The following is a 23,205-nucleotide window of genomic DNA, read 5'->3' as shown; positions in this document are numbered from 1 at the left end:
AACCTGTAGAAAAATGAGTACTCCCTAAATTTGCACATGGTATTAGGGTCTCACCTCAGATTGCGACCTTCTTCAGTATCACCTCCAGGAAACCTAACAACCCTGTAGAGAGTGCTTTGGTCCCTCACTGTGTGTTTTACAGGATCAGGATCAGGCCCCTCCACTGCTCATCCACATTACATTATTTAGTGCCTTCTTCACCACTGTACTGTGGCTCTTTGGGATGATAACTGTCTTACCCATCTTTCAATCTCTAGTGGCTGGCATCCCACTACAGACGTTTTTACAGGGACTATTATGTACAAAGAGCAAGCAGCCAACCCTAATCCTTATTGTGACAGCTTTTAATTCAAAACCCATTTCATTAAGCATTATAAAACCATGTGCTCAGTGCCTTGATAAGGCAAAATAAATATGATTATACAGAAAGCATGCTTGATCTGTAGTTGGGAGGCTAGAGAAGGTCTTCCAGAGGCCACAATGCATTCACTAAGACCTGTGTGTGGGGTTATCTGTAGAGAGAGCTGGAGAGAGTTCCTGTCTGGGACCACAGAAGTCTCAATATGAAAGAACATGTCTCCAGAACTGGGAGAAGTTGTGCCTAAGAAGATGTTAAGTTGGCAGGAAGGACAGGCTGAAATAGCTTGTGCTGACCTGTTCATGTGTTTAGACTCCTGCTACAGTCAGTAGGAAGGGCGGAAAAGAATTTTATCCATAAAATTCCCAACCAATACAAGAAGAAAAGAGGGTGTGTGTGTGTGTGTGTGTGTGTGTTTACCTCAGGGATAAGGCTTTCAGATCAGATCCAGCTCTAATCATCCAAGTCTTGTGTCTAAAGTGCATGGTTCTTCAGCAATGGGGATTTCCATTTCCCTCTGGCCTCCAAGTGGGGTTGCCGAGGGCACCAACAGTAGCCTTGTTGTTTCGGGGTCTTCTGGACTTTGTTGACCAACAGTTTGAAAAGCGGTTTCTTATGCCAGGTGCTGGGTTTCTACTAGATGGTCTATGACTCTTGTGGGGAGCATTGTCGGCCAGAGTGGCATAACTTCATTGTAATATAATTGATTTTACGTGCATTGGTGTTTTGCCTGCATGCATGTCTATATGAGGGTGTCGGGTTCCTTGAAACTGGGCTTACAGACAATTATGAGCTGCCATGTGGGTGCTGGGAAATGAACCCGGATTTTCTGGGAGAGCAGACAGTGCTCTTAACTACTGAACCGTCTCTCTAGCCCCATAACTTCCTTTTGGATGGATGGAAGGATGGATGGATGGATGGATGGATGGATGGATGGATGGATGGATGGATGTGGAGACACATGTGTTATATGTAATATTAGGTAATTATAAAATAATGTTTATTTAAGACTCTCAAACATTCTTGGACTTATTTATCTCTCCTCCCTCTTTCTCCTTCTTTTGACTTCTTCCTAAAGAAAGCCCCTTTTCCTCTTTTCCCCTTTCATATTGTTCCTATCCTGCTATCGTTCTCCCTATTGTCTTTTTACTAGCCTGGTTCCTCCAGGTAATATGTTCACATCTGAAGAGTTGGATAGGAGCCTAAAGATAAGAGAGAAGATGTTTTGTTTTTCTTGGTTTGATTTTCCTCACTCAATATAGTATTTTCTGGTTTCCTCCATTTACCTGCAGATACCATGAGTTCACTCTTTACAGCTGAATTCCACTGTCTGTCTACACCACATTTTCATCATCCTTTTTCAGTTGAGGGACATTTATGTTGTTTCCATGTTCTAGCTATTGTGAATTAGAGAGGCAGTGAGCATGGCTGAGCAAGTGTCAGTGGAGTCTTGGGACATATGTCGGGCAGTAGTATAGAGAATTTCCCGTACTGGTTTCCATAAAGTCTGCACCAACAGTGGGCGAGGGTCCCCCTTTCCCTGCAGCACCCTTCAGCATTTGCTGTTCCTTGTTCTGTGACCTTAGCCATCGTGACTGGGCAAAGATGACATTTCCAAGTTGCCTTGCTGTGCATTTCCGTAGTTGCTAAGAATGATGCACATCTTGTAAGACAACTCTTAGCGGTTTCATTTCTTTCGAGAACCCTGTATAGATCCGTTTTTAGAACAGTGTTTTGGGGGAGGCTTCTATTCTTTTAGTTCTTTATATACTCTGGATATCACTCCTCTGCAGGATATGTAGCTGACAAGATTCTCTCCCACTCAGTGGCTTCCTCTTCGCCTGGTTGCTGCCCAGGTTCTGCAGAAGCGTTTGTCTTCCTCACCCCCTGGGCAACGGAGTCTTCTTCAGAAAGCCCTTCCCTACACCTGCGTCTTTAGGATACAGCTTGTATCTTCTTCTAGCAGTTCCCATGTTTCAGGTTTCACATTGAGGTCTTTTATTCATTTGTACTTAGTTTTAGTGCAAGGTGATAGACATGGGTCTAATTTTATTCGTCTGCATGTGAACATCCAGTTTTCCCAGCACCATCTGAAGATGCCGTTGTTTCTCCAGTGTATGTTTTTGGTATCTTTGTCAATATCATATGGCTATATTTATATGTTTGAGTCTTTTATTCTATTCCATTGGCCTACACATCTGTCTCGGAGCCAGCAACATACTGTTTTTATTACTTTACCTGTGTAATAGATCTTGAAGTCTGGGATGGTAATCTCTCCAATTGTTCTTTTTGCTCAGAATTGCTTTGACTATCTCGGGTCTTTTGTGGTTCCAAATAAATTTTAGTATAGTTTTTTAATATTTCTGTGAGGAATGAGATCGGAATTTTTTATTGGGATTGCACTGGATCTGTAAATTGCTTTTGGCATAATGGTGTTTTCACAGTTTGAACTCTACAGTCCCCGACTGTGGGCTGTGGGCTGTCTTTTCACTGTAGGGTCTTTCTCAGTCTCTCTCCAGAAAGTTAAAGCTTTCACGGTAGAGGTCTTCGCCTCCTTGATTGGAGTTATTCTCGGGTACCTGTTTCCTTTAAGGCTGTTGTGAATGAGAGCATGTATGTGATCTCTTTCTCAGCGTTTGTTGTTTGTACGTAGAAAGGCTATTGATTTGTACACATTTATTCTATATCCTGCCACTTTGCTGAAATTGGTAATCTCTGGTGGACTTTGTGGGATCTTTTAAGTATGATATTTCATCTGCAGATAGAAATAATTTAACTTATTTTCTTATTTGTATCCATTTAATTTTTTTTCTCTTGCTTTATCGCTCCAGCTAATGCTTTAGAACTATATTGAAAAAGAGTGGGGACTGTGGGCAGTCATAACTCATTCCCAGTTTTAATGGCATTGCTTCAAGTTTTTCTCCATTTAAAGTGAGGTTAATGTGCATTGTCATATATAGCCTTCATTATGTTGAGTTATGTTCTCTCCAGTCCTACTCTCTGTAGAATTTTTATCACAAAGGTATATTGGATTTTGCTAAAGGCCTTTTCTGCATCTATTGAAATGATTCATGTGATTTTTGTCCTTAAGTTCACTTACGCAATTTATTATACTTACTGACTTGTGTATGTTGAACCATCCCTGCATCTCTGAGATAAAGCCAGTTTTATTGTGTGGGTAATCTTTTTGGTATACGCTTGCATGTGGTTTGTTAGCAGAGTCTCCAGTGTGGAGAGAAGCCACAGTGACAACCGTGGAGGACAGAGGTGTGGTGCAAGTGTCTGCTGCCCTTCGCTGCTTGCTTCCCAGAGCAGCTGTCTGGCTGTGTCGGTCTCTTGTTTCAGCTGTTTTTAATAAAGCCTCCTGCATTTCCCCCTCCTTAGTTCTGACTATGCTTGAGCTATGGTGAGGGCTGCAGCTAATGCTTTCTTCTTCTGACTTCTGCATGTTTAAGAACTGAGGTGGTAATGGGAATTAGAACCCAGACTGTATTGTAGATAAGTTTTCTGTTAAAAATGAGGACACAAAGGGCAATTTACATAGATCTAATCTACATGGAAGTAGAAAGTAGAAAAGACAAGATCTCCTGAGTAAATTGGGAGAATGGGGACCTTGGGGGAGGGTTGAAGTGGGGAGGTAGGGAGGGGAGCAGAGAAAAATGTAGAGCTCAATAAAAATCAATAAAAAAAGTTTTCCGTTAAATCCTCCAATACTTTCTTTGAAGAAAGTTTCTGCTGAATATTCTCACCTCTAGTATTCCATTCTTTTTTTTTTTTTTTTTTTTTTTTTTTTTTTTTTTGTTTTTCGAGACAGGGTTTCTCTGCAGCTTTTTTAGAGCCTGTCCTGGAACTAGCTCTTGTAGACCAGGCTGGCCTCGAACTCACAGAGATCCGCCTGCCTCTGCCTCCCGAGTGCTGGGATTAAAGGCGTGCGCCACCACCGCCCGGCTAGTATTCCATTCTTATTTAGCTCTTGAAACCCATCTTTGTCTTCAGAATACAAAGACCCAGAATTTGGGTCCCTTCTGTGAAATCTCCTGGGGTTTGAATGCTTATTATCATCTTGTGTCTCTTGCAAACCCCATCTTTCTAAGAGGAAGTTCTATGCCCTCAGCATCCAAATCCAACCTGTGAACTGCTTCCTTTCTCATTTTGCCTTTCACCTCTTGAATGTGCCTGGGTTTTGTTTGTTTGTTTCTAGCCATGTTTTCTTCTCTGAGCTGCCTGGCAAGTTACACTGGATCAGTTCATACTATCTGTACAGGTGGTTGATTCCACGTGGTTCATGTTCCCAGAATCAAGATTTCACAGAGACTTTTACTGCCTGGGGGACCAACCTCAACAGTGCAGGCCAAAGGGAATCCACTGACTCAGCAAGTACTGTGACTTTTTTATCTGAGGGGTTAGGGAAAGACACTCACACACGCTCTTGATGGTTTCCTTCAGACCTTTTCTTTATTCTTCTTTTGCATTCTCTATTCTTTATTTTCCTGGTGATTTCCTTCTCGCATTCTTGATGCTTTCCTTCTAACGCTTTCATTCTGATGTTTGCTCATTTTAACTCTATCTGATTCTTTTTTTTTTTTATACACCCCAGAAAAATCTTTCAGGCAATATAACAATTACTATGTGGTTATATTCTGTTTTTCAAGTGAATGATTGCAATGAATACAAGTAAAAGCAGTGTGTTCTCATGTCCCTTACATATTAAACATTTTACATACTACAGGTGAAAAACAATTATCTCAAGAACTCATGTACATTCTACTCAAGCAACTTGTAGACTGACAGTGTGAGCAAGCAAGGTGTTCTTTACTGGCAGGCTGCGTTTTGAGGTTACAAAGAAAGGACCAATCACTTTATTACTGATCTCAAAAGGTAAACATATAAGAAATCTTAAAGGAATTACAAATCTAAACTTTTGTATATGAAAAGTAATCAGCCAGCTCTACTTTAAGTCTTTAGGGTACATACCCACTCATCAACAGTTTCCTATATCAGGAGATTGAGGGCAGAAATAGGCACAAGGAATTAATCATCACCTTTGGTCATCAACCAATCCTAGCAGGAAAGGCACATCAGCTAATGGTAATTGGGCTGCTCTGCTCTTGTTCCCTTACCTTAGAGAGTTCCATATTCAACTCTGTGCCTTTCTAAAACTTTGCATTGTCTTCTTGGGGTTTTCACCTCAAAGCTATTTGACAAAAACATCTTAGTTAACTTGAAGTTACTTCCAAAGCTTTATTTCAGCTGTGTTGTGCTCCAAAACCTGTGAACGTACCTCCTAACTTTGAGATTAGAAGAATTTAAACTAACTGGGCTACTGAGACTCAATTGTGGTTTTTTGTTTGTTTGTTTGGTTGGTTGGTTGGTTGGTTTTTGGTTTTAGATTTATTTATTTATTACATATACAGTATTTTGCTTGCATGTATACTTGCAGGCCAGAAGAGGGCACCAGATCTCATTACAGATGGTTGTGAGCCACCATGTGGTTGCTGGGAATTGAACTCAGGACCTCTGGAAGAGCAGTCAGTGCTCTTAACCTCTGAGCCATCTCTCCAGCCCCTCAATTGTTTTTCTTAATCATTAACCTGAGCCACAGTCTCCACGACTCCCTCATGTGTTCTAGCTGTGTGACACTTCCTTGTTTATTTTTTTTATCATCAAAACTCTATATAAACCAACATTATTGTTATCAGTTAGACAATACAGTTTAGGAAGAAATCGTCTTCATAATAATCCACAGGCAAAAATGCTCAGCAAAATAGTCATTTTCAGAATCCATGAGATAAACACACTACATTACAGGGAGTGGGGCTCTCTCCACACCCATTCACACCATGCCAGATACCAGAGAAAGTGGCAACGACAACCATGTAAAGGCACAGCAGAAGCAAAAGCCACTCTGGAGTCTGTGGTCGTGGGGCCTTACCCAGCTGAGACTCACCCATCGGGGATTTTCCTCCTGGTGGGCTGACACCACTGCTTCTCCTCTGACATGGCCACCGGCAAGCGGCCCTGTCCCCGGCTGGTTATTGTTGCATCAGGGACTGCGCAGCTGTTGCTGTCAGCATTAGCTCACTCGTCCCCTGCTCTAGCGCATAGACTGGTTCCTCAGTGAGCGCTCCTCCTGCTGTGGACTTGCAGAACACTGTGGAGTGTGACATCTTCATGGTGACATCTAATAAGAATCAGCTTGTTGGAACTCATCGGCCAGGACCTCAGGCTTTTTCTCTTCTATTTAATAATTTGTTTCATGCAGAATGTTTTGATCATAGCCTCCCCCCCCCCCCAGCTCTCCCCAGCTCTTCCTCATCTCCCTACTCTCCCAGCAGCATGTTGTTCTCTCAGAACAAACCCGTGAGACGAAACGAACACAGCGAAGCACGGCGCCTGTTATGTGTTGGCCAGCTATCCCTGAGCATGGCCCTGGGGTGTGGCTGGTACACCCCGTTACCCCATTGGGAAAACTTATTTTCTCTTTTCCAGCAGGTGTCAATTGCAAATAGCTTCTTTGTTAGGGGTGGGACTGTATGTCCGCGTTCCCTTCTCAGCGCTAGGACTTTGTCTGGTTTAAGCCTGTGTAGGTCTTGTGTGTGTGTTCTGAAAAGGCGCAGTTTCTGATTGGCTAGCAGGACCTGCTGCGTTTGTTTCTTTCTGAATAGCAGCATTCTTTACCTGTGGTCTTTTAGTTTTTATATGTTATTTTAAGAACTGGGGACCAGGCAGAGATGGTACACATCTTTAATTCTAGCATTTGAGAAGCAGAGGCAGGTGGATCTCTGTGTGTATGAAGCCAGCCTGGTCTACAATGTGAGTTCCAGGACAGCCAGGGCTGCATAGTGAAACCCTGTCTCGGGGCAAAAACAAAAAACAACAAAACAAAACAAAACAAGCCAGGCGGTGGTGGCGCACGCCTTTAATCCCAGCACTCGGGAGGCAGAGGCAGGCGGATCTCTGTGAGTTCAAGACCAGCCTGGTCTACAAGAGCTAGCCCCAGGACAGGCTCTAAAGCTGCAGAGAAACCCTGTCTTGAAAAAAAAAAAAAAGAAAGAAAGAAAAGAAAAGAAAAGAAAACAAAAAACCAAAACAAAACAAAAAAAACAAACAAACCCTAAACTGTGGTTTGGGCACTACTGGCCCTCTGTTTCTGTTCCTGCTTTGATGACAAAACAGTGCTGAGACCTGCCCTGGGTGCTCAGTGCATTCCATAGTGACAGTTTTTACAGCATTTGTCAGCTCGGAAGGTGTAAGGTGCTGAGACCTGCCCTGGGTGCTCAGTGCATTCCATAGTTACAGTTTTTACAGCATTTGTCAGCTCGGAAGGTGTAAGGTGTAGGAAAAGAATGATTGAACCCATAACTCAGGTACAGGGTGCTGGCATCAGCAGATAACAGGTGTAAATGGAGGTTTCTCTCCTACCCGCCAGTTCCTGAATAACCACACAGAGGCTTAATATTACTTATAAATGCCTGGCCAATGGCTCAGGCTTAATTACTTACATTTAAATTAATCCATATTTCTTATCTATGCTTTGTCATGTGGTTCGTGGCATATTACCTGTCTTGCTTTTTTTCTACATGTCTTCCTTCCTTGGTGGCTGGCTGACTGGCATCTCTCAGACTCTACCTTTCTCCTGTATCTCTGCTTGAACTACCTGCCTCTCTCTATCCTGCCTTACCATGGGCCAAAGCAGCTTATTTATCAACCAATGAGAGCAGCACATATTCACAGCATACAGAAAGACCACCCCACAGCAAATAGGTGTACTATGTGGAAGCAGGCTGCTGAGCAGACATAATGGGGTGGGCAAGGTATGGTCCAGCAGGGCTTGGATGGGCTGTTGTCAGCAATTATCATTGGTGTATAAAGGTAACTGCCAATTGACTGGGTTTTCCTGAACGTGTGGGTAACAGGTAACCAGACAAGTGGGAATTGGGATTGATCTATACCAGAAACGCTTCATGCTCATTTAGGAGAGTTGAAAGGAGCATAAATGCCCTGGGATTTTTTTTCTGGGGAATAATAGCTCTGTTTCTGTGAAAGCTTGGCATTCTGCTCGGTAAGCGTATCGCCCATGGCACCAGCCAGATACTCAGTAGAGTCTTTGTTTGTTTGCCGACTTCTCTAGCTTATAAACTGGCTTATAGCATTATGGGAAAATATATGTATTTCCATTTTTGTCTACCTTAAAACTCATTCTGTACAATGAATAATTTAAAAATTCTAAGAGCATCTAAGTATCTCTTTCCAATGTCATAAGTGGGTCTCATTTTTAATCTCTAAAAATAACAATTGTCTAGTTAGCAGACATTTTATCATAAAATAATCTCTATGAGGCATTTGTCAAAAGAAGATGGATCTTGACATTTTGTCTTTCTTCTCCCCTAGATACTGTTTTTTGGATTCGGTTGGCTTTTCTTCATGCGCCAGTTGTTTAAGGACTATGAGGTGAGAAGAAACCATTTTATGCTTTAGTTTGTTTAGAATGGAACAAGAAAAATGGTTCCATTAAAAAAAAAAAATCCAGGCAGTGGTGGTACACGCCTTTGATCCCAGCACTCAGGAGGCAGGGGCAAGCTCGTCTGAGTTCGAGGCCAGCCTGGTCTACAGAGTAAGTTCCAGGACAGCTAGAGAGACACAGAGAAACCCTATCTTTAAAAATCAAACAAAAAGATTGTGTTCACTCCCTCAGATAGAAAGCCTGTGCCAATCAATAATGTGCAATTCTGAAACTACATACTACGACCAGGCTTCACTGATAGATTTATTTTCTTTCTCCTTACTAACTTACTTATCACAGATTTTTGAGACTGGGTATTGCTATGTAACTCAGGCTGGCCTGGGACTCCCTATATAGCTTAGGCTGACCAGTAACTCATAGCAATCCTCCTGCTTCAACCTCCCAAGTGGTAGTGGGATTACAGGCATGTACCACCAGGCCCTACTGGTTTTGGTAATTTAAAACCAAAACCAGAAACAAAAAAAAACAAAAACAAAAACAAAAACTTAAGAACAAGGAAGACCATCCTTTAGTCATTTGGGTGCCGTGTATCCCAAAAGCAGATGCTTATTTTCAAGAGGAAATTTAATTTCTAATGCCTGGGAAGTACCCTTTTAGTCCACAATTGCTAGCCTTCAAGTTAAGTCAACACGCAAATCCCAAAGCTACGCTGGTTTTTGTTTTGTTCGCAAATCCCAAAGCTATGCTGTTTTTGTTTTGTTTAAACCTTGGATTCATATCCTATGCTGGCCATTTTCTGATATAATTTCACTACTTAGTTATCTGGACACTTTGGAGGCATTTCTAAGATGCTCATTATTAAGCCTCCTCAGGAGATTTAGGAAGAGCCCAGCATTCTAGAGAATCTGTATATTCTAAGGCCTCTCAGTAAAGTTCTAGAGCCTATATGAGCTCCACAGTGTCGAAGAACTGTTAACTTTAACCATGTGTGCAGACCTTTTTCCTTTCTGTCATTGACATCGGGCATCTAAACGCTGCTTGTGACCCAGTCATTTCATCCTTTGTGCTTTCAATTCCCCAACTGCGAGAAGATTCCAGTAAGAGGCGGCCATGATTCCTGCGTGCTGCCCACTTCAATCGTGTAACCCAAGTTTCTGCCTCAGACTGCAGAATTGAACACAGGTTTTCAGACTCGCCATCGGAAGAGTCTGCGTTCAGAATGTTAGGGAAGGACATGACTAGCTTCACATCTGACTTTAACAGGTGCGGCAGTACGTTGTGCAGGTCATCTTCTCCGTGACGTTTGCGTTTTCGTGCACTATGTTTGAGCTTATCATCTTTGAAATCCTGGGAGTTCTGAACAGCAGGTAAGCTCCGGTCTGACATCCTTTCCCTGGAAGTGTGGTGCCCTCTCTTTGCAGTAGATGTGCCATCTGGACGTCATGGAGGAATTATCTACCTTGCGGCTAGAGGTTAGTCTCAGGAGCTGCAGCAACCGCCAAAAATGGTTTCCTAGTAACAGGTTCAGCAAGCTGTCTCCAGGGGAAACTGCCCTGACCGCTAGCTCTGCAGAACCTCCTGAGCGTGAGGCTATGGGAGTCTCTGTCCTGGGCTTCATTCCAGCAGCTTTCTGATTCTCAGACTCTGACCAAATGCTAGTCACACCCCCGCAACTCGGCCGCCACTTGAAAAGATCAAAATTCCTCAGCTATTCAAGGACTTCAAGGAAGACTGATCTCCAGTTCATCTATTTTATCCACCCCGGTTAATTTTACATGTAGTCAGTTGGATTGAACTGAGAATGGTTTTTGAAGATGTCTTTTTAAAGTACCTCCTGGGGCTTGGCTGTAGAGCCGTGACTCCCTACTCCAGACTTGTTCTGTCATAATCCAAACCTTGTCTGGATGAGCTACAGAGGATTAACAAGTCATTTCTATGCTATTTGCTAGATTGCATTATCACAACATGGACATTTTACTCTCTTGGTATAATTTAGCAAATGTTTCTGTGAAGGACTAGATAGTAAATATTTCAGACTTTGTAAGCTGTGGGATGTCTTCCATACCACTCGGATCTGCCGTTGTAAAGCAGAAGCACTGTAAGCAGTGCAGAAACAAACGAGTACAGTCCTGCCCTGGTGAAACCTCTTTGTGAAAGTTGCAGAAACAAACGAGTACAGTCCTGCCCTGGTGAAACCTCTTTGTGAAAGTTGCTAGGTGCAGGGGCCCTGGTTCGCTGACCATAGAGCTGAGTGGTAGTCATGGTAAGAGCACACCTGCTGTTTGCGGTGCATTGTATCCCCAAACTCGCAACTCATGGTAATCCTTTCCCATCAGAAACGGTCTGTCTTTCCCATCAGAAACAGTCTGTCTTTCCCGTCAGAAACAGTCTGTCTTTCCCATCAGAAACGGTCTGTCTTTCCTGTAAGAAATGGTCTGTCTTTCTTGTCAGAAACAGTCTGTCTTTCCTGTCAGAAACAGTCTGTCTTTAGTGCACATTTCTCGCATTCCTCAGTTTACCTTAGAGCGCAGGAATGAGTGCTGCTCAAGTCCAGTTCAGGTTCATTTTTCAGACGGGCTTTGTTTAGGCCGAAACACGTATACAGCTATATCTCTTTCTTCATGCCAACATTCTGTGGACAGAAATGTGGACCTTGATCACGTGGTCTGTCTTGCATTCACTAGATTCAGAATAACTTTCAGAAGAGAATTTTGCCTCTGAATGAGTATCCCTTTGACATATCTCTCGGTAGAGGATGTATGTATGCATCCTCTTCACATGCAGAGGGTTGTTTGGATCCTTTATTCTCTTTCAAGAGGACATCACTTTATTTACTGTTAAAAAGAGCAGCTAAAACATGTGACCACTTTTCTTATGTGTATCAGTGTTTTACCTGCATGCATGTTAAGTGTGCCATGTGTGTGCCCGGTACCCAGATTAGCCAGAAGAGGGCATCGGATCCTCTGGCACTGGAGTTACTTTTTACTTCCTTATTTTGAGAGAGGGCCTCACTATACAGCCCTGGCTAGCTTGGGACTTATATAGACCGGGCCGGCCTCAAACTCATAAAGATCTACCTGCCTCTTCCTTCTGAGTACTGGGATTAAAGATGTGTGCCACTATGCCCTGCCTAAAAATTTTAATAGATAAAATGTATTTTATAAATATTAACGAGAGATGTGCATGTCAAATGTTTAGATCAAACTATGAAAGAATTTGAGTCTTTATTACCTCAGAATTGCTATTAACATATATTTTATATATTTTAATAATTTTTATTTTAATTTTATTACATTTATTTATTGGGGAGGGGCACATAAATACAGGTCCCTGCATACATGTGGAAGCTGGAGGACAGCTTTCAGGGCTCAATATTCTCCTTCTATCATGTGGGTCCCAGAAATCAAACTTTGGTCATCACAAATGCCCTTACCTACTGAACCATCTCACCGGCCCTGTTTTGGTTTGGTTTTGAGACAGGGTGTCATGTAGCCCAGAACAGCCTCACACTTACTATGTGACAAAGGCTGATTTTGTGTCTTCTTGCCTCTACTTCCCAAGTCCTGGAATTAGAGGTGTGTAGGATTAAACTTTCCTTTAATTCTGTTTGTACCAGGGCTTTAGGGGGGCCACCAACCAGCTCCCAAATCATGACACAGACTTCTTATTAGGTATGAATGCTTGACCTAGCTTGGGTTCATTTCTGGCTATCTCTTTTAACTTAAATTAGCCATTTCTCTTCATCTACCTTTTACCTCGGGGATTTTTTTTTTTAACTTTTCTCTTCTGTATGTCTTACGTTCAGTGTTTCTCGTGTCTGGCTGGCAGGTGGCTGCCTGGCTTCTTGCCCCAGCCATGTCTCTCTCTTTCTCCCTTGTTCTCTTCTCTTCCTCCTCCCCTCATTCCCGGGAGTCCTCCTATTTATTTTCTCTGCCTGCCAGCCTCACTTATTCTTTCTTTAGCTATTGGCTGTTCAGCTTCAGGACCTTAGGCAGGCGAGGTGAAACAAGTGTAACATATCTTTACATAGTTAAAGTGATGTTCCACATCTATCATTATTATTATTATCATCATTCTATTACATTTAGAATGTGTGTTATCCACATTGCCTAGGAGCATGAGTGAAGTATTAACATTCTTTTTAAAATGAAAATCTCAGGTTAAGATGGTCATGTACCATTTAGAAATTTTTATTCGTTTTGTTTCTTGTTTTCTTGCAAGACAGGATTTCAATGATGTCACCTAAGCTGGCCTTGAATTCACAGTTCCTCTTCCTAAATGCTGAGATTATAAGGATAAACCACCAGGGAGGGGGGAAGGGTTAAAACAGGATATCTCTCTGTAACCCTAGCTGTCATGGAACTTACTATGTGAGACCAGGCTAGCCTCAAACTCACAAAGATTCTCTTGCATCTGCCTCCCAAGTGCTGGGTGTACAGGCGCCCAGCTGTGTAACAGTCTAGTTGGCTGAGTAGGTGGAGTATGTTCAGTGTGGGCTCCAAGAGCAGGGGCCTTTGGAACACTAACAGAATGGACTTGCCAACCTGGCCTCCAAATGACTTTGGTGTTGATTTCAGCTCCCGTTACTTTCACTGGAAGATGAACCTGTGTGTGATTCTGCTCATCCTGGTCTTCATGGTCCCTTTCTACATTGGTTATTTTATCGTGAGTAACATCCAACTTTGTGAGTATTTTGCCTCCTTACGTCAGCACCTAGACTGGGATGCATGCATGTTGGGAGTAGATCACAGACAGCCTCACTTCTCTGTTTTTATACTGGTCTCTGGGGACACCCAGCATCTTAAAGCAGTCATAAAACGAGTTCTGTCTGAAAATATAGATTGTATCTCCTGCCACAGATTAATTTCTGCCTCTGCTATGATGTTCCCTTCAATTCATCCACTCTGTAATTTTAGCAACATTTTTATAATGAGGGGGAGGATCTGGGGGAATTGGGGAAGGAAAAAGAATATGACCAATATATGAAATCTTCAAAGAATAAATGAAAGCAGTATTTAAAAAAAAAACTGGGTAAGAGAAATTCTTAACTAAAATATAAAATGTTCTAATTACACAAAAGATTTCCTAATGGTGGTAAGGATGCTTCTGAAAAGAATTGTGTGGCTCCGGTATTTGCACATTCATTACGTGTGTGGTGAGCTCTCTAGTAGCTGTCCTCCTGACAGCCTCGTTCCGTCTCAGTGCACAAGCAGCGCCTGCTCTTCTCCTGTCTCTTATGGCTGACCTTCATGTACTTCTTCTGGAAGCTGGGCGATCCGTTTCCCATTCTCAGCCCAAAGCATGGTGAGTACGGTGGGAAGCATGGCTATTCCGTCTTCTAATTAAAAATGAAAACTAACCCTTCAAACTTTGATTGCGGGAAATACAGCAAGATATTTCTCTCAAAAGTATTTGACTTCAAAATAAAATTCTTCCTTCTTTCCAAGGGCGTCAAATGCTAGTTCGGCTGCATAGGAATTTTAGAGCATGCGTGATTGCCAGTCAGCTTTCTGTTACTGTCGCAAGAATTAATTAGCTTAAAACGAGAAAGATCTATTGTGATTCACGGCATTGGAGGTTCCCATCAGTGGGCACTTGGTCTGTTGGCTCTATTGCAAAAAAGTGCATTATAGTGGGAGCATGTGGCAAAGGAGGCACCTTCATGACAGCGAGAAATGCAGAGAGGGAAGGGGGTGCCTGGGTGTACTGTTCCCATGCCTTTCTGATAGGCCCTTGTTTTCTTTTTCTTGACACTTGTGGGTGGGCTTGCACATGCCAAGGTTCTCATGTGGAGGTCAGTGGACATCTCTCGAGAGTCAGTTCTCTCCTTCTGCCACGTGCATCCTAGAGATCAAACTCAGGTCATTAGCCCTGGCAGCCAGCACAGAGCCTCTGCCCAGCCGCTCACCACCCTGCACTGTTCATGTCCACATGGGCATGCCAGTTTGGTGAAACCTACAAACATTTGAGCCTCAGTTTCAAGAAAGCCTGGGAATGCAAGAGCTTTGTGCTTCCCAGATCCTAGTGTAGCATGAGCTGCAGGGCAGGCCTGCTTTTCATCTTGCCCGGATCCCACACAGCTAGCTTTACACCCGAAATAACAACACACAAACTGTATTCATTTAAACACTGCCTGGCCCATTAGTTTCAGCCTCTTACTCACATCTTGACTAACCCATATCTAATAATCTTTTTAACACCATGAGGTGGTGTCTTACCGGGAAGATTCTAGCATACGTCCATCTTGGGCCGGAGCTTCATCACATCTGACCCAGAGAGCAGAGGCATGACGATTGCCTGAGGCGTCTACCTCACTTCCTTCTTCCTGTTCTGTCTACTCCACCCACCTAAGGGCTAGCCTATTAAATAGGCCAAGGCAGTTTCTTTATTAATGAATGAAATCAACACAAACAGAACACTCTCCCACATCATCCTAGTACAGGGGGAAAAGCTGGGAAAGGATTGGAATGGATGCCGAGTGCACCAGAGTCTGCAGTCCGCACACCTCCCCACATCCTTCCACATGTGCACGGCACCAGAGTCTGCAGTCTGCACACCTCCAACCTCCTTCCACGGCACCAGAGTCTGCAGTCCGCACACCTCCCCACATCCTTCCATGTGTTCACATGACCTGGTAGCTTAGATTTGGGGAAGAAAAGTTTTCCTTCATTTGGGTCAGAGGAAACATGTAGTTTCTGAAAGCACATAGCCATTCAGTGAGATGGCTCAGAAGTCAAAGGCATCTGCTGTCAACCCTAATTCCATCTCTGGGATCCACATGGTGGAAGGAGATCACTATCTGTCACATGTCCTCTAACCATATGTGTGCTGTGGTCTGGTGCATGCAAACAAATAAAGCAAATTAATAAAGGAATAAAAACCAATTTTAACAGAAGCACATTTTGCATAACTAAGTATATTTAAACATAAATAGCAGTATCTGTTGCAGCATTTCAAATAATAAGCACAGGCAAAGTTCAGCAGCCTGTCATCAATAATTAAAAATAATGCTTGTCAGCTGGAGAGCTGGCTCAGTGGTTAGAAGCACTTATGCTCCTGCGGAGGACCTGGGTTTGGTTCCCAGCACCCATGTGGTGATTCACAACCATCTGGAACTCCAGTTGCAGGGGATCCAGTGCTCTCTGACCTCTGCAGGCAGCAGGTATACTCATAGGCAAGACACTCATGTGCATAACCAATGAATCTAAAGCACGAGTTGTACTAGGCTTGTATAAGCTGCACATACTGGCTGATATTTTAAGTAATGTTAGCTTTCGCGGTGCAAGTGACAGCCACTCCGTGTGTATTGCCTGGCCTTGATGTGTTTGGATGTTTTTAGGGATCTTGTCCATAGAACAGCTCATCAGCCGGGTGGGCGTGATCGGAGTGACGCTCATGGCTCTGCTGTCCGGATTTGGTGCTGTCAACTGCCCGTACACATACATGTCCTACTTCCTTAGGTAATGCATACTTCATTTCTTGCCTGTTTCATTGTTACTGGAATATGTACGTGATGCCACATCTTTAATATTCACATATTAGATCTAGGACTGCTTTCTTATTCTTCCTCTGAGTCTATGGGTACTTATCAGACGCCTTCCTTACAAGTCTTTTCTCATTTCTTTGGAAACAGCAACTCCACACATAGCCTAAGTTTAAGTTAGATTCTCTGACCTCAAGCCCCAGACACTGGGATCACAGGCATGTGCCACCACATCCAACTCCTTTATTTTTTAAGTGGCGAATTTCGTGCCCCTGTACCATGCTATTTAAATGCACGTTTCTGGTGGGCAACAGTGTGAACATCTCCCAACTTCCGTTAATTGGTTCCTCCTTAACATCGGATAGTAGAAGACATCGCCAATTTAAACATATTTTAAAATATTTTATGTATATAAGTTCCTGTGTATATGCATGTGCACTATGTGTGTGCCTGGTGCCCACAGAGCACCAGACACGTGAGCCACCACGGAAAGGACAGGAACTGAGTTACAGACATGTGAGCCACCATGGAGAGGACAGGAACTGAGTTACAGACATGTGAGACACCACAGAGAGGACAGGAACTGAGTTACAGACATGTGAGCCACCACGGAGAGGACAGGAACTGAGTTACAGACATGTGAGACACCACGGAGAGGACAGGAACTGGCTGCTCTTCAGGAGTGGCCCTACTCCTTTTTTTTTTGACCCCTCAAGTTTTTTTGTTTGTTTTTCAGGTTTGGTTTTTTTGTGTTGTTTTTCTTTTCGAGACAGGGTTTCTCTGCCCTGGCTGTCCTGGCACTCACTCTGTAGACCAGGCTGGCCTTGAACTCACAGCGATCTGCCTGCCTCTGTTTCCCAAGTGCTGGAATTAAAGACGTGCACCACTGCCTGCCCAGTACTCTTAACCCCAAGCCAGCTTTCTAGCCACTAAACATTTTAAATGTGTCTGGGTCAAAGCTAAGAAAGACTGAGGTTCAGGGTACCCGCTGCTGCTTAGGACGACAGAAAACTTAGCTATAAGAAGCAGCACTACAAGCATTTTAGCCTAATGGAATCATTTTAATATTTTCCGGAAAAGCGGGCGCTTGGATTGTTGAGTAGCAATTGGGATTTATGATTCACCAGATGGTTTGTATGATGCACACGGATGGGACCCCAAAACCTGGCTCAGTTTTTGCTCATTGCAGGAACGTGACTGACACGGATATCCTGGCCCTGGAGCGGCGGCTGTTGCAAACCATGGACATGATCATAAGCAAAAAGAAAAGGTGAGGCCAGCACGCTGTGCTCGCTGTAGAGAGCCCAGGCGCCTGCTTACTGTCTCCACTGTGGGGCTGTGCTCGCTGTAGAGAGCCCAGGCGCCTGCTTACTTGTCCATCGCAGGGTGATGTACCACTGAAGAGCCAGTCTCGCTCAGATGAAGACATCCTCAAGTTCTGCTTTCTGATTTTCAACTCTTCCCTTTAGATCAGTTCGTTAGAATAATGTTGATATTTGGAGGATTTTTTATTGTTTTCATTTTTTTTCACTCAGTTATTTGATGTCACTGTGCAGAGGACAAGGACAGGTACTCTAAGGCTATTGTCCTACAGTTTTACAAACCTTTGCTTGCTTGATTTGGATTATTTTTTTTACTTATTTTTCTCCAACTACCTAAGACCTCTTTAAGTCTTCTAGCCATTGCTGTTTTTATTTTTGTTACAATGTTTTCCTGTCTGCCCCAGCTAGAGAGGGCTGTGACAGAGCAGAGAGGAGTCCAGCCAAGTCCAGCCTGGTGAGCCTGGGAGTTTAGTGAGATCCACAGGAGCGTGAGTGACTTGGGCGGTTACATCACTGAAAAGCCATTCCAGTGTGGGTGACACCTCATGCAAGCTTAAGGCAGTTCTCTACCAAAGAGCATCCATCTGCATGCATGCGCGTGCATCCACGCACACGCGCATACATACACGCACACACGCATGCATACATGCACACACGCACGCACTCCTGCCTCTAGCAGATGCTCAGCACTTCTGTGAACTATAAGAGGAACTTCTTTGAATCTTATGTCCTCTGAATTATATTCACTCTGAGAGTCTACAATGGAATACAGTATGAGGAAACACACACACACACACCAAAAAGTTGCATAAAAATTTCCCAAAAGAGTACTTCTGCCATACGTGTTTTCAGAGTGGCATATTTATAAAAAATTTGCATCGTAGTGGGCCTGCAAAGCTCTCTGAAATCAAACTATCTGCATTTGAATCTTCTGTCATACCTTATTATGTGACCTTGAATTAGGCACTGTGTCTTTGTGCCTGTGTTTCCTCATACAAAAAATAAAAAAGAAGAAGAAATAAGCCAAGTGCATTGGCACATGACTGTAATTCCAGTACTTGTGAGACAGGCAGGAGAATCAGGAATTCAGAGCCTGAGAAGGGTACAAAGTGTGCATTAGTGAGCATGGACCACGTGGCAGAGCCCTGTCACACACACATGCAGCAGAAAGGAGATCACAATGGACCACGTGGCAGAGCCCTGTCACACACACATGCAGCAGAAAGGAGATGCATAAAGACTCTTACAGCTTCTAAGAAGAGTGGGTCATACCTAGCAAAGGCAAATATTGAGCTTATTGATAATCTAGAATAATCACTTGGTTTCCATAAGCTCATTTATTTTTATCTTTAGGAAACAGCCTCTGCTAGATACTATACCACACACTCATGAAGCTTCTTAGGCTGCTGTCTTTTCTTAAAGCCATTATCCACATGTGACTAGTAGTAAGTTTTGAATTGACAAGTAGTTCTGTGTTTCATCTTCCTTCCTTCAGCACATTTCTGTGTTTTGAGCCCTAGTCACATCAGAGAAGTCCTAGTGGAGGAGACAGCAGTAGACATCAGAATGACAAGGACGGCTCCAACTTCTGAGTAATAATTGTCTCCATCTGTACATGTCTTTACTGAAGTGTGGAAGGTAGACATGTGGCCATACACTTAGTTTACTTACATACATGTCACTTATATTTCATACATAAATCTATAGAAATGTAGAAAAATAAAAAGCCTATTCGATAGTAAAATATATATACATATATATAAATATGAATTTTATTATTTTTGTCCCCAAGGTTATTTCCCCTTTTGTGATATTCTGTTAAGGAAAAGACACAACTGATATTTAAGATAGAATCAGACCTCAGGCCGTTGTAGGTGAACTCTCACCTGTCTTGTACTAGTTGTGGTTAGGAATTGGCTCTGACTCAGTCACATTGTTATCCAGTTCTTCTATAACCTGTCTGGTCTGGATCAGGGCGGTTTGGGTCCTGTAAGAATCATTTCAGCAAACAGGTTCTCAGAGGAACTGGCCTCCCAGCTGCACTTGGTTAGCGCAGGCTTCTCCCACTGGAGCTAAGGGACATGAACACCGCCAACAACACTGGGCTGGGCACTTAGTACCATGTGGAAAAACCGTTTGGCAAATACCTGTAGCGGGGAGGAGCAGTGGCCAGAAGCCACTGCAGATGTAGCAGTGGGGGAGCACAGCACAGTGGCCTGCAAGAACAGTATCTGGTGTGGACAAGATGGGGTGGGGAGACATGGAACAAGGCAGGAAAGATCTTAGCCACTGTCTGGAGTCGGGTGCCGCTAGGCTGACCCGGATGGGGACAAAATGCATCTGAGTGAAACTTCAGCACCAGCCCTCAATGCTTTAAGTCAGTCGTCGAGGGAACTTCCAGGACTGACAGTGTGAGTCAAGCAATTGCTCTGCAGGGAGTCTTAAGATGGGTAGTTGAAGTCACTGGTAAATGAACACTGGTTAAAAGGAAAAAAAATTGAGAAGAGCATCAGATAACTGCTAGAAGCGTCTGGCTTTATGGTGTGAGTGTGCTCTATGGAGTTCAGATTAGCAGAATTCCTGGAAAATGAAAGCGAAGTGTTGGAACCAAGGATGCTAGGGGGGCCACGCTCCATAATTTAAATGTCAGTTCCACCAGATCCTGCCCAGCCACTCAACAGTACATACACAGAGATCTCCAAAGAGCCCAAGAAGCTTGTTACTGATAGTCACACACTTCGTAGATTTGCAAGTTTTCTCTGCCTGAATGGCTGCCTGAGGTTTGTGCAGGCTGGGCACACACTTGGATGACAGGAAGGGAAAGCCTTCAGATGTGAAAAATGAGAAGGTAGAGCTCAGGACTGATGATCAGAAGTTAGGAGGCTGTAAGGAGAGGAACCACAGAGCGCCCTCAAGTGGGGCTACAGAATTGGTCTGATGTCCTTAGCAGGCGCTGTGGACTTTAGCGGGAATTTACAGCACTGGGGACGGGGTGGAGGCGGGGCGCCCACAGGCACACAAATCTACCAGAGCAAGTCTCCATCAAAATCTCTTAGCTCAGCTCTGAAGGGATGAAACTGTGAGCATTTCAGCTACAAAATAGGCAATAACTTCAAATTTGCCCAGACGATGAACGTTTAGCTAAGACTTGAACACAGTTAGCATAGATCCATTCAGGGGAATAAAGGAAAATACGATATTAATTAGTGGAAGCAATAAGGAGTTACTACAAAAATGCAGATTCAGAAAAAGTTCAATGGAGGCAGGTATTTCACCAAAGGATTCTGAGACAGTAAACCCACAGCCTTTCCCTCCTCTGGTAAAACCCAAATCTAAGTTTCACAGTATGTAGAAAAATGAATTCAAAGCAGACCTTGAACTTAGATGTAAACTATAAAGCAACAAAACATTTAGGGGAAAAAAATCTTTGAGATCTAGAAATAGGAAAAATTCTAATACTTAGCCCCTAAAATATAGTCCGTACAACAAAAACAGGACTGTGTGAAAAAGAACGAAAGAAAAGCTACAGGCAGGGAGAAAGTGTTTGAGGAAAGACTCCCGAAGTTCACATTAAAACAGCAGAACAGTCAGAACGTGGGCAACTAACATCTGGATGTCATTATGTCAGCATGGGGGCAGTGACATAGTAGTAGCCACTATGGACATGCAGTTAAAATGGTAAGGTCACTGCACAGTTAGGATGACTCAGATAAAACTTGGTGACAGTGGGGTGGAGAGGTGGCCCAGCAATTAAGAGCACATCTATAATTGCATAGAATCCATGCTCTGTTCCCATCACCACCTCAGCTTATAACTGCCCGTACCTCCAGCTCCGGGGATCTGATGCCTCTTCTGGACCCCCCCCACACACACATACATACAGACCCACTCACATGCACACACATACACACAGACCCACTTACATGAACACACATACACACAGACCCACTCACATGAACACACATACACACAGATCCACTCACATGCACACACATACACACAGACCCACTCACATGCACACATACATGTAGACCTACTCACATGTGCAGACACACACATAAACACAGACCTACTCACATGCACAGACACACATACACACAGATCCACTCACATGCACACACATATACACACAGAGACCCACTCTCATACACAGGCACATAAGCATATTTTAATGGTGATAACACAGAATGCTAGTTGGTAAGGATACAGAAAACAGGACTTACGTAAGTCCTGGTACAAATGTAGGGTGGTAGAGTAAGTAGAATACAATCTAGCTCTCTAAAAAAAAAAAAAAAACAAAAAAAACAAAAAACCTAAATATTCTAGTATCTAAATCCAGAAATTGTATTGTTCATGCAAAGAAATAAAATAATAACACAAAAATGAACATAGCATTGTTTTTAGCAGCTTTATTCATAGAAAGCCCAAACTAGAGATAACTTTTCATGGGTGAGTGATTAAAAACACTGCTAATAGCCATACTGTGGAATGCTGTTTAGAAGTAATGAACAAACTCCAGTGCACACAAGAACCTCAACAAACCTACAGGACCTTTGCTTAGTGGAAGGAAGGCCTTCGCCATAGGACAGACACCGCTCCATCCTAGTCATGAGGAAGGCCTTCTCCGTAGGACAGACACGGCTCCATCCTAGTCATGAGGAAGGCCTTCACCATAGACAGACATGGCTCCATCCTAGTCATGAGGAAGGCCTTCGCCATAGGACAGACACCGCTCCATCCTAGTCATATGCACCATCCAGAAATGACAAAACTGGAGAATTGGAGGACACTTCCAGGGGCTGAGGAATTGGTAGTAGGTGAGTTGTGGACTCTCCAAGGGCAAATGAAGGTCCTTTAGTGATGGAGATGTTGTATTCATAAGTGTTTGAATGCCGATATCCCCTATACTTAAAGCCATATATGCATGTATGTTATCTCTAAAATTCAGAGTGCTGATGGCCTGGTGAGATTGTTCAGCAAGTAAAGGTGCTTGCCACTAAACCTGGTGATATGATTCCATCCTCGAACCCATATACTTGAAGGACATACACACAAATAATAAAATTTTTTAAATAAAGAGAAGTAATGGCTGAACTAGAAATGGGAAGTGTAAAACAATAGGGTGACATAAAGTAGGGTAGAGCGCTTGCATCAGCAACATGTGTGCTAAAATCAAAGTGGACAGAATTAGCATGGCCCCTGCACATAACAAGTATAATGTGGGTTTTCATGACGTGTTTGATATTCTCTAAAAGCGGAGGAGACATTTTTCAGACTCTTCTCATTCATGCTTCTGCCAGACCTCAGCCACCTGCCTGTGGTTTTCCTATGAGGAATTTTTAAATGGCATCTGACCCATAGTAAATAGCTTTCTTCCTGTCACAAGTGACCTTCAAAGGGAGGCAGTGGGAAAGCTGAAGGCAAAAATGGCTACGGTGCTTGTGTGTGTTCGAATACATTGGAAAAGCAATCTCAGGAAGGCTGATCCTGTCCACCTTTTCTTCTTAAGTGTATGTTTATTTTTGTCTGCAACTTACCAATAGCAAAACGGGGTTAGAATTAGGTGATTAAAACCAGA

The 23,205-nt window shown here is 43.2% G+C and overlaps 1 protein-coding gene across 1 annotated transcript in view; it reads left to right on the top strand.

Annotated features, from left to right (window-relative positions):
- LOC119800594 (Golgi pH regulator) overlaps positions 1-23,205 on the top strand; it is a 41,648-nt gene that overhangs the window by 3,864 nt on the left and 14,579 nt on the right. The window contains exons 2-7 of the mRNA XM_038310745.2: positions 8,750-8,809; positions 10,086-10,189; positions 13,400-13,506; positions 14,025-14,126; positions 16,162-16,282; positions 17,495-17,575. Of these exons, the coding sequence (XP_038166673.1) occupies positions 8,750-8,809; positions 10,086-10,189; positions 13,400-13,506; positions 14,025-14,126; positions 16,162-16,282; positions 17,495-17,575 (575 nt within the window). The remainder of the gene's footprint in view (positions 1-8,749; positions 8,810-10,085; positions 10,190-13,399; positions 13,507-14,024; positions 14,127-16,161; positions 16,283-17,494; positions 17,576-23,205) is intronic.

This window comes from Arvicola amphibius, chromosome 14 (assembly GCF_903992535.2).
Source record: "Arvicola amphibius chromosome 14, mArvAmp1.2, whole genome shotgun sequence".
NCBI lineage: Eukaryota > Metazoa > Chordata > Mammalia > Rodentia > Cricetidae > Arvicola > Arvicola amphibius.
The sequence above is the reverse complement of the archived record's forward strand: the minus strand, read 5'-3'. Positions and strand labels throughout refer to the sequence as shown.